General features: G+C 40.1%; 1 protein-coding gene across 2 annotated transcripts in view; it reads right to left on the bottom strand.

Annotated features, from left to right (window-relative positions):
- The window catches only part of efna2a (ephrin-A2a), a 130,639-nt gene extending 119,668 nt beyond the window's left edge, over window positions 1–10,971 (bottom strand). For both annotated transcript variants that reach the window (XM_047346174.1, XM_047346175.1), the window contains exon 1: window positions 10,070–10,971. In XM_047346174.1, coding sequence (XP_047202130.1) covers window positions 10,070–10,212 — 143 coding nt within the window. In that variant the 5' untranslated portion in view covers window positions 10,213–10,971. The remainder of the gene's footprint in view (window positions 1–10,069) is intronic.
- Between the last annotated feature and the right edge of the window lie 1,468 nt (window positions 10,972–12,439).

Here is a 12,439-nt window from a genome sequence, read left to right as displayed (position 1 = left end):
AGGTCAGTAGGCAGTGAAACATTTTTTGACATTGTTTACCATTTTATTTTATTTATTAACTTAATTAGTGTCGAATTGAAGTTTAACATTATTAATGTCAGGATTCATCTTTAACGATGTACACCATGGGTGAAAAAGCTCTGTTTTCTCGTGCAGGCTCAGAACCTATTCAGAACCTATTCAGCATAACCATGTTTCAATAGGAAACAGTTAGGTTTGCTATTTAAACATAATAACAAATAGCGGTGAAAGGTTGATATTGCTTGTTATGCACATTAGAACCCCGTAGCGACATGTTTACTAGGAAATATTGGACAATACGAGAGAGAGATATATAGATATAGATATAGAGAAAGTCTCTTAATGCCTTCCTCTGATACCCCTAAATAAAATCTAGTTAAACTAACTGCCCTCAGAAGTCACATAGTTAGTGGTGCAAATATACCAAGACATAGTGATCCACCAAAAGTGACAAAATGGACTTGGAGAGCAATAATCAGAAAAGCAGCCAAGAAGTCCACAGTTACTTTGGAAGAGCTGCAGAGATCCACAGCTTAAGCCATATAGGGGATGCAGCAAATTTGTGGAAGAAGATAATTTGGTCAGAGGGCCCAAAACCTAATTTCATCATAATATAGCCTGCATGCAAAACACTAGGTGTGAAGGAAAACTAACGCTGTCTAACACCCTGAATGCACCATCTCCACTATGAAACAGAAGCATCATCCTGCTGTCTTAATACTCAGCAGGGACTGGGAAGCTGGTTATCGTTGATTGGAAGATGGATGCAGCTGTATGGGTGCAACAACGCAATCCTGGAAAACAATATGAAAAGATTCAAAATACTTTTACAAAGCCCTATTATTATCATGCTGAATTTGTATTCTTTCTTTTTTCTGAAATCACTGAATATAATATTCCCATTTACAGTACACATCAGCACATATAACAAAGTTTTTAAGTAAGGCTCTTAAGGTATTGTAAGTTAGACCCAAAATCTGTCATAGGTTTGTATCATTAAATCTAATCTGAACTATTTTTGGTTTCTAAAAACCTTGTTATGAGTTGTCAAGCCTGATTATCGCCATTTATGGAGTGTTAACGTTCTCGAATGAACGCGTTCACAAAGCATCATTAAGAAGCCATATCCTCTGCTGAGAGTGCTGCCAGATTTGGTTTTCATTCAATAAGCTCAATACCAAAAATCACAAATTGATGCTGAAACGTCTTACTGCCTGGACGGTGCATTAAAAATCAGCAGACCTACTTTTCCACTCTAATGGCCCAGCATATTAGGATGACCTCCTCCTGCCAATCAGTGCATTGAATGCGCTGATGACTAAGATCCGCCAGACTAGAACTTGTTATGTAGCCGCGTCTCTCCCTGCTGAGCTCGGAGAAATCATTTTCAAGGTGGGAGCCTCGATGTTAATTACTCTAAGTATCAGTTTAGCTAGAGCTGAGGGGATATGGATACTGCATTAACTCTTGATACTGGTGTCTTTCAACATAAACCACAGCAGAGCCTGTCATCTTAAGCAAACACTCACACGGCCGTGCGGATAAAACTCAATGTGGGTCACGGCAGAAACATGTAACCTGATGTAGCACTGCTTTATGGGAGCCTGCCCAAGGCTACGTGGACAGTGCAGGGTATAGTGAAGTTACACATAAAAAACCCCCACATCCAGATTGCATGAGTGATGGTGGGGCAGGAGGGAGAGAAGTCATGATCCAAGACAGTGGGAGATGAGAGAGACCATAAAGATGAAAGCTGTACAGACACCAAAGTAAAGATAGGGAGGGGATAACAAAAGAAAAATTTGAGGTAAAGACAGGGTAAAGTGGGTGGTGGCGATTGAGGCAGCAGAAGATAGATTTAACCCAGGGGCAAGCTTGAGTCTGACAAACTGTCAGTAACTGAGCAGGAGAGACTACAAGTCTAAATGTAAATTGGATGCAAATCCTTGTGGCGTGGGTGTCTAGATGTGTGTGGGTTGGCGGAGGAGTAACGACTGACCACACATCTAGTGCCACCAGAAAGCATCCTTCACTTTCTCTATAATTTTATGTTACAGACTTATTCTAAAGTCAATGAGCATAAAAAAATACACAAAGCAACCCATAGCGACAAAGTGAAAACTTGCTTTCAGGCATTTCTGTAAATTATAAAAAATGTAAACACTTAAACATAATGGGTTCATAGGTAATCACACCCTATGTTATTGACACTGAATTTTCATTCACTGTCCATGAGATACTTCAGCAACTGAGTTGTAGTAAGTTGTCTATGTAGAGTCTTACATTTGACAGCGCAATCAGAGCAGAAATTAAGTTATGAAGTAAAAGGAAATGTTTCACCTTGACCGGATCGTGTCATGGCCCAAATCTGTGGAAGAATTTTGACTTCTGTGGTCTCGATTGTTCAGCAATGGATTTTCTGAATAAACCCATGCCAGCGAAACCAGCTGGGCATCCTATGTACTGTGGGTCTTAGCTGTGTTTCAGATGGGTATCAGGAAAATCAGTTGAAATCGCTCAGTATATCTAGGGCCCCATATAGAGCTCCCCTTTCACACAGAGTTGTCCTGCATTAACTCAATACAGACAATTAAGATTATGCAACCCGAAAACAATTCTACATGGGGTCCATTTTTCAGCCCATTTCCTATCTATGTGAGTCTTATATATAAATGGTGGCTGACTTTGCCAAAAGGTCAACCATTGCTAACAGACTCTACCTTTATGGTAAAATGGCCAGAGAGAAATTGCCATGTGACTGTGGGTAGAGTAGATGTCTTGCAATATAAAAATTGTGGGTTCAATTCCAGCTTTCTCCTTTCACACATCAATGTGCCCCTGTGCAAGGCACTTAACTCCAAGTTGCCTACCGATCTGTGCATCGGTGTGTGAGTGTATCTATCTATCTATCTATCTATCTATCTATCTATCTATCTATCTATCTATCTATCTATCTATCTATCTATCTATCTATCTATCTATCTATCTATCTATCTATCTATCTATCTATCTATCTATCTATCTATCTATCTATCTATCTATCTATCTATCTATCTATCTATCTATCTATCTATCTATCTATCTATCTATCTATCTATCTATCTATCTATCTGTCTGTCTATCTGTCTGACCTGAGTCCTCACTAATACAGATATTTTGCATGACAGACATTTTCTGCTGCATTTGCACCTGTCATCTACATGTGAATGTCATGGTGACCAAAAAAAAATTTGTTTTGGCAAAAACAATCTTGTCTCAATCTAATTTGCTTATGCCTTGTTTTGCTCTGTGTATTGACATTTTTGACCTTTAAACTGAAAGGTTTCTCATCCTGACTTCAAAATTCCAATAGATAGTTTTGATACCCATTAAATCTTTCACACTCTTCATATTGTCCAATATTTCCTAGTAAACATGTGGCTACAGGGTTCTGATGTGCATAAAAAGCGTTATCAACCTCTATATGTATAACAAAAAAACTGTGGGATAAAATAGAGAAGTGTGAATACTTCCTGGTAGTACTGTATGCCCAGCAGAAGCAGGAGGACAGGACATGAAGGTGGGAATCGATCAGCAGGGACGGGACGAGAATTCGGACATGGGTGGAAACTTTCTGGGAACAGAAAAATCGTTTTAAAAAGCTGTGCTCGGAACATGAAACACTTCCTCCTCAAAGGCTGCGTGGATGCATGTGTTTGGGTGTTTGTGTGTGCGCGAACATCTCCAAGGAGATGGATTCTGTCCCGTTGAAGAAAAGTGTCATCCACCATCAGCGCTTCTCACTGACATGGAGTTCCTCAAAGACACGAAGAGATGAGGAGAGGAAAAGGAATAAAGAAGAAAAGAAAAAGAAAGTCTTTTGAAGAATAAACCCAGGGATTAGATCGGGAGCTCCTTCTGGACTGTTCTGCTCGTGTATTTGTGTGAAAGTGCGCGTGTTTGTGGATGAGAGCCTATTGCTCTGAGCACATTAGCTGCTTGGGGTGAACAAAGCCCCTCACCTGCAAGCTTTATAACATGGGCCTGGGAGCCAATAGAGGGAGGCGCTATGTTTGTGTGTGCCAGCTAGGAAAAGGAATAAGGACAGCAAGGATTTTTCTGAAAAGGGGACACACACTTGTGCATATTGAAGTGTGCAGCAGCAAGCAAATAGAAAAATGGAGCCGGCATAACCTTGTATTCAACGGAAAGCCATAATGGTTACAACTGACCGACTGCATGTATGTGTGTGTTCCACATTTAGTCCTGCCTGCAATGTTGGTTGAAAATCTCTTTTATGCTGATCTGAGAGATTTCCAGATCGTGCTCTAATGTTGCAGCATTGTTGTGATAATATTATGTTAATAACATTATGCCACTTTGTGACTGTTCAGCACTGCGTATCACACCACAACCAGAGGATGGACAACACATGGTGTGTGTGTTGTGTGAGAGTGCTGCACCCCCGCCGTGACCAAAAGTGGCCGGAGCTGTTTGAATTGGATTATCTCATGCATTTTCTCTTATCCAGCCAGACCTTGAAAGAGATAGGCATGCTGAGAGTCAGGGCTCGGGATTGAAAGGGGTGGGCCAATTTGTAGTTGCCAAACACCCCCCACCCCCACTCAAGAAGGACCATTAGTTGAGGTTATTTATTCATCTTGACTTATCCAGGTTAATCTTATTGAGATCAATGCGCTTCTGCATAAACTGGACGGACATACAATTAGTTAGAAGGTTTGAAAAACAATTAACAGATTTGGGAGTTGATGGTTATTAATGCTGCAGACGCACTGAGGAGAAAAGTAGGGCAAGAGAGGCTGAAGTAAACAGAGAGGAAGTGGACACGCATTAATTGAGGGGACTGAGAAAAATCAGCATGGAGGAAAAGTAGGAAAACACAAGAGCACTAATCCTATTGCTTAGAAATGATGGGATTAAACAGAAGATGTGGCCCTCGAAGACATAAGACAAGCAGAAACTTTGCATGGGTAAAGATTTATAATAAATAGTTCCTCGAATGTCCTTTTTATTCCCTGTGCTAAGTGGTTGCTCAATGTCTTGTGCAATCTCCGTTTATCCCTGAGAGTAGGGTAATTTGCTTTAATCATAAAGAAATGTAGATATTGTTGCTACATTACATTGTAGATTGATGGGACCAGAAACTAGAACCCTCCAGTAATTAAAGCTGTCCAGTGAGCTGATTCTTTCACATGAGCTGTGGATCTCTGTAGCTCATCCAGAGTTTACCGTGCACCTCTCGGCAGATTCTTCTCCTGCCCTGTCAGTTTTGGTAGGTTTGCATTTGAACCATATTCTTTCCATGTTGAGATGATGGACTGATCAGTGCTCCATGAGATGGTTAAAGCTTAAAATATAGTGTTTCTCTACCTAACCCTGATCTAAACTTCTCCACAACTTTTTCCATGATCTGTTTGTTCACTAATGATCTCTAGTAAACCTCTGAGGTCTGCACAGAACAGCTGTAATTATACTGAGATTAAATCACAGACAGGGGACCCCATTTATTACTTGTGTAACTTAGGGTACAAACAAATGCATGCCAAGCTTTCAAAAATATTATCGGTCTACCTCATAAAATCCCAGTTAAATACACTGAAGCTGGTGGTTGCAGTGTGGAAAAGTGTGAAAGAGTTTAGGGCACGAATGCTTTGGCAAGGCACCTTATCTGCTTGTCTACCTCCACAAATTTTATGATAAGCTTATACTGGATATTATATTGAAATGTATCGCAACTTTCAACGTAAATGAAAAAGGGGCGATACACATTTAAGAAGGAAGTGCAAGATAATGCTTGCTATTTTCTCTGATGTCCAGATGCCATCTATGGATGCAACATCCAGAACCTTCAAACAAAAAAAAAAAATTCTCTGAGAGTGATACATCACCTTATGATATGGATAATATCTTTGTGAACTGATTTCATATTACTTATCCAGTAGACAAGATGTTTGCATAGTGTGCTTCCAGCTTCAGTTAAACCAACATTTTTCTTTAAAGCTTAATTCCTAAAGGGAACATCTGTCCATTTACTATTTTCTGCCTCCTATTTAGTTAACAGCATACACCAGCCTATGCAGTTGAGCTAATGCACTTTTATATTAACAATGATGTCAGAGGACGTTTAAGGTGTGGAACAGTGCACCCTAGTTTATCATCAATATATTTAATCAAAAACATGACAAAATATAATATTACATTTTGAAATAAAACAACTTTTATAAACCAGCCCTCCAGCTAAAAGCTAATTCAAAGGCCTGGCCCTGATAGGGCTTCTAAAATTTGAACCTTAAAAAAAACTACAGATACAAAGCAACCTAGATAAAACTAGTAGTAGGAGCAAACTTCAGTAAAAGACAAATAAAAACATAAAGGTGCAGCACACTAAATCCTTAAAGGTTAACTAGATCACAGGTTCCAAGTCTGTGCTTGTGATCTTCTCTTGAGCTGTTTCGGAGGAAGCAAGGGCATTTTGTGAGATGCACACATGAAGAGACAATATGAGCGGCTTTTGGTGCCACGTGATCAATTCATTAACACAGCTAATTTTTCTTTATTTTTTAGCGCACTTTGAGTCTTTTCACTGCCTCAGACAACGGCTTCTAATCTTCCTCCAAGAAGAAGGCGAGAAGTTCAGATGAGACCAAAACCGAACATTAGGGCCTACATACAAAACCCTATGTGTGACAGAAAACTAACACTGCATGTCACCCTTAACTATCCTCATCTTGAAACATGGTCTTGGCAGCATTATAATGTGGGATCCTTTGATTCTGCATGAACAGGGATCCTGATCAGTTGATGAGAAAGTAGATAAAACTAAAGGAAGGACAATCCAAGAAAAGAACCTGTTAGAGGCATCAAAAAAGACTTGAGAATAGGAAAGATGTATACCTCCCGGCAATAAAACCACAATAGGTTTAGATCAACATATGGTCAGCCCAGAAAAAGCTCGGACTTAGATCCAACTGAGAATCTGAGCAAAGGCTTAAAATTGGTGTTCAAAGATGCTTTCCATCCAATGTGAATGAGCATGTAGTGTTTTGCAAAGAAGAATGGGTAGAAATGTAAGATTCCACATGTTAAACAAATGGTGGATCCAAACACCTGCAGCTGGTATTACAACAAAAGGTGGTGCCACAGAGTATATTTTTCCTTCTCTTTCACAATAATGTGCTACTTTGGGTTCAGTGTAGCAAATAAAATCCCCCAAAATACATTGATGTTTGTGGATGCAATGTTCGGGCAGTGTGAATACTTTAGCAAGGCACTCCATGTAACGATCAGGAGAAGTTGGTGTTTTTTTTCCATTGAATTGAAACAGAAATTATTGTAGTTTGAGGCATTATTCATACTCCAATAGGATTCTGTTATAATTATTTAAAAAAAAACAGCAAAACCTGTCAATAAAAACCAAGCAAGTAACTCTAATTCAGAAGAATCTGGAATAATTTGAAGTGGTTGGCCATCCCAAGAGCAGCACTAGGGATTAGTGTGTGTGTTCATGTGTGTGTGTGTGTTAATGCAGAGAAAGGCAAAGCATGAGCAGTGACAGTGCCAAGGCCTAACAGGGGGAGAACGAACCTCTTCACTTCTCCAAAGCCAAGACTTACTGCTTTAGCGCCAATGCATTTTTGATGTACCCCATTTTCTTGCTTCTGCTTCTCCGTAGTCCCTGATGGAATAACAGCGCCCCCAGCAACCTTCTATATCGCTTAAACTTACCCTGTGACGTTTGCAATGTGTGGGCGTTTCAGTGTGTTTCTGTGCGCGTGTGAGTGTGTGTGTACGGTAAAAAAAGTAGGAGCACAGACAGACAAATAGAAAGAAAGAAAGAGACTCTGAGAAAAGGAGAAAATGTTCCCCCTTGCCTATTAAATATTTGAGGAGCCTTCTGTGGAACCGTGATGCATTCAGAGGCAGGTCTGCGTTAGCGCTGGATGTGTTTGGGCGATGCAGGGAGAGTCAGGGCCGTTTAGGTTTAGACTAACTCAGCCGTAAGCGAGAGAGAGAGGGAAGGCTTTCACTGTTTATGAGGCACAAGCCGGTGTGAGATTCTTACAGTATGATAACCTTGAGTAAAATTACACCATTTCACTGGATTTACATAAAAAAGTCTATTCAGTTGATTTCCTTTACACCAAAAACAGCAATTATATTTTACAGTGATAAAACATATTAAATATTATAGTTCTAATAATGTTATAACATTTATCTATGGTCATTTTAATATATAGTTGGAAGCAAATATAAACTAAACACCTGTTTAAAATGGTGTTAGTTTTAAAGTGCTTACCTTTAAAGTCTGATACAAAAAAAAGAGTGAATTTAGCTGTTAGTTTGATCCATTTAACAAAAAAAAAATAAAACAAAATACCAAAAGTGTTCTTAATAACATTACATAGTTATCAAATATTTGTTGCAACAAATTTGATACATTAAGAGTTTTTGGCCATATTTTTATAGTATTTTCCCAACCAAAAAGATTTTATTTGAACTTTCTGAGAAAACAATTTTTTTTTTTTTTTTTTTTTTTAAGAGAAATCGCAAGGTATATTTTGCGTTCCTTAAAAATTGTTAAAAATTTTTTTTTTGACCATACCAGGACGTGTGGTGGTGTTCTTGAATATGCTTTGTTTCCCTTGTAAGCAAGGTAAAACCATTGCTGTAGCTTAATCCAGGTAACCAGTGCAGTCATACTTTTTATTTAGTTACCTGGGAGAGAGAAGAAGGTAGAAAACAAGTAGAAAGACAGAGTGACAGACTTAAGCAGAGTAGATCTGTAGTAATTGCTTTTATAGTTATCTTTAAAACCTGATACAAGACATAATAGTCATAAAAATCTTTTTTAAATTAGACGATGCTTCAAACAAAACAAAACATGCAATATTTTCCTAAACTGACTATTCTATCATATGTTTTACATCAGGCAATTATTGTCAAAAAACAACATTTGAGCATTTTTTTTCAGCTAAAGACATTTATATGCCTTAAAACACACATGGTAAACGTTTTCCTTACATGTATTTTTGTTTCCACACAAAACTTGTCAAATATATTTAGCAGTGTGTTTATTTTGCATGTCTCCTTGACATGCGTGGTAGGGGTTTTCAAACGTTTTTGCCTTTTTGTAAGCAATGCAGAAGTGTATCTGAATTAAAAAAATGAGTTTTCTTTCAGCCAGCTGTCCAGCAGTGAGCCGCAACACGTGGGGGACGGGCAGCACTGTGTTACTCCAGAATTTTTCCTGCACTATAGGGACTTTAATCTTCCAGAACAGTATGAAGGGAAATTCAGCAGGTTTGAAATGTGAACTTTCTAAAACCTCGATATACCCTGATACTGATAACTTGCACCTGCTTGCTGTTTATTTAGCTAACTGAGAGAGAGATGGTACAAACAAGTACGGAAGGAAGACAGGGTACTAGAAAAGGAGAAAAAGAGGTTGTCACAAAGTATTAGTCAGATGGACTGAGTGTACTCCTGCGCCATGTCAATGAGAGAGAGAGAGAGACCGAGCAAAACAGGAGCGTCTGCATGGTTTGTGTGTGTAATGCCTGAGTATCAGTGTGCAGACCCTGAAACCAGTTGAGAAGAGGTAAAAGCTTTCTACGTGTGAGAGAGAGACAGAAAGAGAAAGAGGGAGTAAATCTCCAGACAGTGATGAGAAGAGGAGGCAGCATGCCCCCATTGTTTAAAACAAAAGAAGCCCCTTGAGCTACATAAAACATCCAGTGTCTGTGTGCGCTGGGCTGGGCTGCATGTGTGTAAAAACGTCAATATCACATTCTAGGCCAGACCACAAGGAAAACTAGTAAAAAAAAAAAAAAGGTAAAATGTAAACAAACTGAAGGGGTCAGACAGCATATTTGAAGCAGTGGGAAACTGCAGTTCCTTCCACATTTCAAGGCTCAGCTGCCCACTGGTAAGGTTTATTTTGAGAGGCATGCTTGGCAGGCAGGTAGTCCTGAAAAAACAAACACACACACTCTTATACACACACACACACACACACACACCTGGAGGCCAAACTTTTAGGAAAACTCACTTGGGATTGGAGCTGTTCCAGTAAACAGCGTGTCTGTCAAATATGATCTTCTCCTCCGCCCACACCGACACCCAGGACAGGACGGTCAGCAGCACCAGCTCCATCACACCCCTATGGCCAAGCTGGCACAGCATCGCAGCCATCGAACAGAACCTCTCTCTTATTAAGTGGGTCGGGTTTCTTTCACTGCGCTGCTGCAGAAATCCTCTGTCTAGATCATCAATGTCAGTCTCCGCGTCTTGACGATGCAGGGGTCGTTAACTGATTTGATTAAAGTCCCGATCACCCCAAGGTGTTTCAAGTCATAGTGGATGGTTTGAAATTCACTTGGAAACGTCGTCTGGTGCGTTCAGAAGAAGTGGGATTCACATGTTATTCTCAAGCGGCGGGATGCTGCGAGCGCGTCCGAAACTTTTCTCCCATTACGCGCAATCAGAGCGGTGGATGCGCCACTTGGATCAGATCACGACCAGTCTCCAAAAATGCATCCAAGTATTGGGATTCTATCGGTGATATCCTCCCTACTCAGCAAAAACAGGACAAACTCCGCATATATTTCTGAAGATTTCAAAGATTCACGCACCCTGACAAAATCTGACCCTTTCACATCCCACGCAGGCGATCGCGCACCTTTACCCTATTTCCCTTCCAAATTCAAAGCACAATATGAACTGCGAGACGCGAGCATCGTCTTTCACAGCATCTTAAGTGATCCCTCCGACGCCGCTGGCTCCGCTCCAACGTGACTCCGGTAACTTGTGCGTCACGCAGAGACCAGGTGCGAGCGTGGACCCGTCGGTTCAGTCACAGAATTAATCCTAACATGATTCTGTGCAACCTCCACCTATGGCGGCAGCATCATTCACTGAATCCCTGATTGGGTGTAAGTAACCCTCTCCATCTCTCCCCCTTCCTCCCTCTTTCTCTCTCCATCCAGCGCTCGCTTCTCCTTCAGAGCGGGCGGGGCCTGTGGCCGCGCAGTGCCGCGCTTCCTCTGGAGACCCGCGGGGCCGGCTGATTCCTCTGCGCCCCGGTGATACACAACGGAGAGTGCGTAGAAGTCATTAAACACTCGTTAAAAGTTAATCAACTTAAAATGTGCCACAACTACGTGTTTTTCTACAAATGAGCGACTTTAATGCTCAAATAAAAACTTAAGTTGAATCTAATTTCCTCGGGATACTTAGTCTTGTTCAGAGCCGGCCGGAGGCACAAGCAAACTGAACAGCTACAAATGGCCTCCAAATCAACAAAGAGCACCCAAGAGCACTATTATTTTTTTATTATTATTTTTGTCATTAACAATGTTATTATTAAATACAATATAATGTAATTAAAACAAATACTATTAACGATAAATTCAAACAGAAAAACATGTAAAACATGCAAGTCAGCACTTATAGGCAGGGTTAGCAGATTATAAATAATTCTTGACATCCCATAAATAGAATTTTGATATTATTATAAACGTCAGAAGCCTGTCAAATGAGGCTGTCTCTTGGGGTGGCCATTGAATAGTGTTTTTTTTTTTTTTATCTAAGTTGGTCAATATGCCAAGAAAGCATTGAAAATCCTCTACTATAGTGCTTTTCAAATAGAATAAAGGTGCCACCAATCTCTAACTGTGCAAGAATTTATGTTCTCTATATAAATATTCACTTGATGCGTGACATCACTGACTTAATTTGTAATATTTTACTAGAGATGGTCAAATGCAGTTTAAACACTTCAACAAAACCCAAAGTCGTCCTTTAATTTAGTGCCAAATAAATTCTTCTTACAGTATCCAAAGCAGAATAGGTTCCAATTCCCAATGGGTGTACACGGAGATAAGTCATAAAAAAGTTCTTCAGGGTACAACTAACAACTTTTTTTCCCCCACTTTTTTTAATGTTATTCCACCTCTCATTAAACTAGGGCAGAGAGCCAAGTCGCCCACAGAAATAAATACGGTGGCCGACCGGTTTCAAATGCGCAGCAAATGGCGAAAACGTGCTGCAAACACATGAATGATGCAAACTCCATCATTCATGAATGATGCAAACTCCAAAACACACAAACCCTAAAATCCAACGCAACAGAAAAACACTGCAAAAGAACAATGCTGCAATCACAGAAAATAGACAGAAGCAAAAGCAAAAATACTGCAAATAAGCAAGCAACAGCAAATTAAAAAACTGCCACTGTAGAAAAACCACCTCTGTCTACACCTGTCTGCAGACACCTGAGCAGAAGCAGCATCGTTCTGTATTTGGTCTGTACCCCCATGGGAGGTGGATAAAGTTGTAAGTGCATTGTTGCACAGGGCTTCCACAAGGTGCATCATGCTGTTTCTAACATGTGTTGACAAGCTGTCTTGTGCAGATCCTC

This window comes from Girardinichthys multiradiatus, chromosome 19 (assembly GCF_021462225.1).
Source record: "Girardinichthys multiradiatus isolate DD_20200921_A chromosome 19, DD_fGirMul_XY1, whole genome shotgun sequence".
Lineage (NCBI taxonomy): Eukaryota > Metazoa > Chordata > Actinopteri > Cyprinodontiformes > Goodeidae > Girardinichthys > Girardinichthys multiradiatus.
This window is presented reverse-complemented; position numbering and strand designations above follow the sequence as displayed.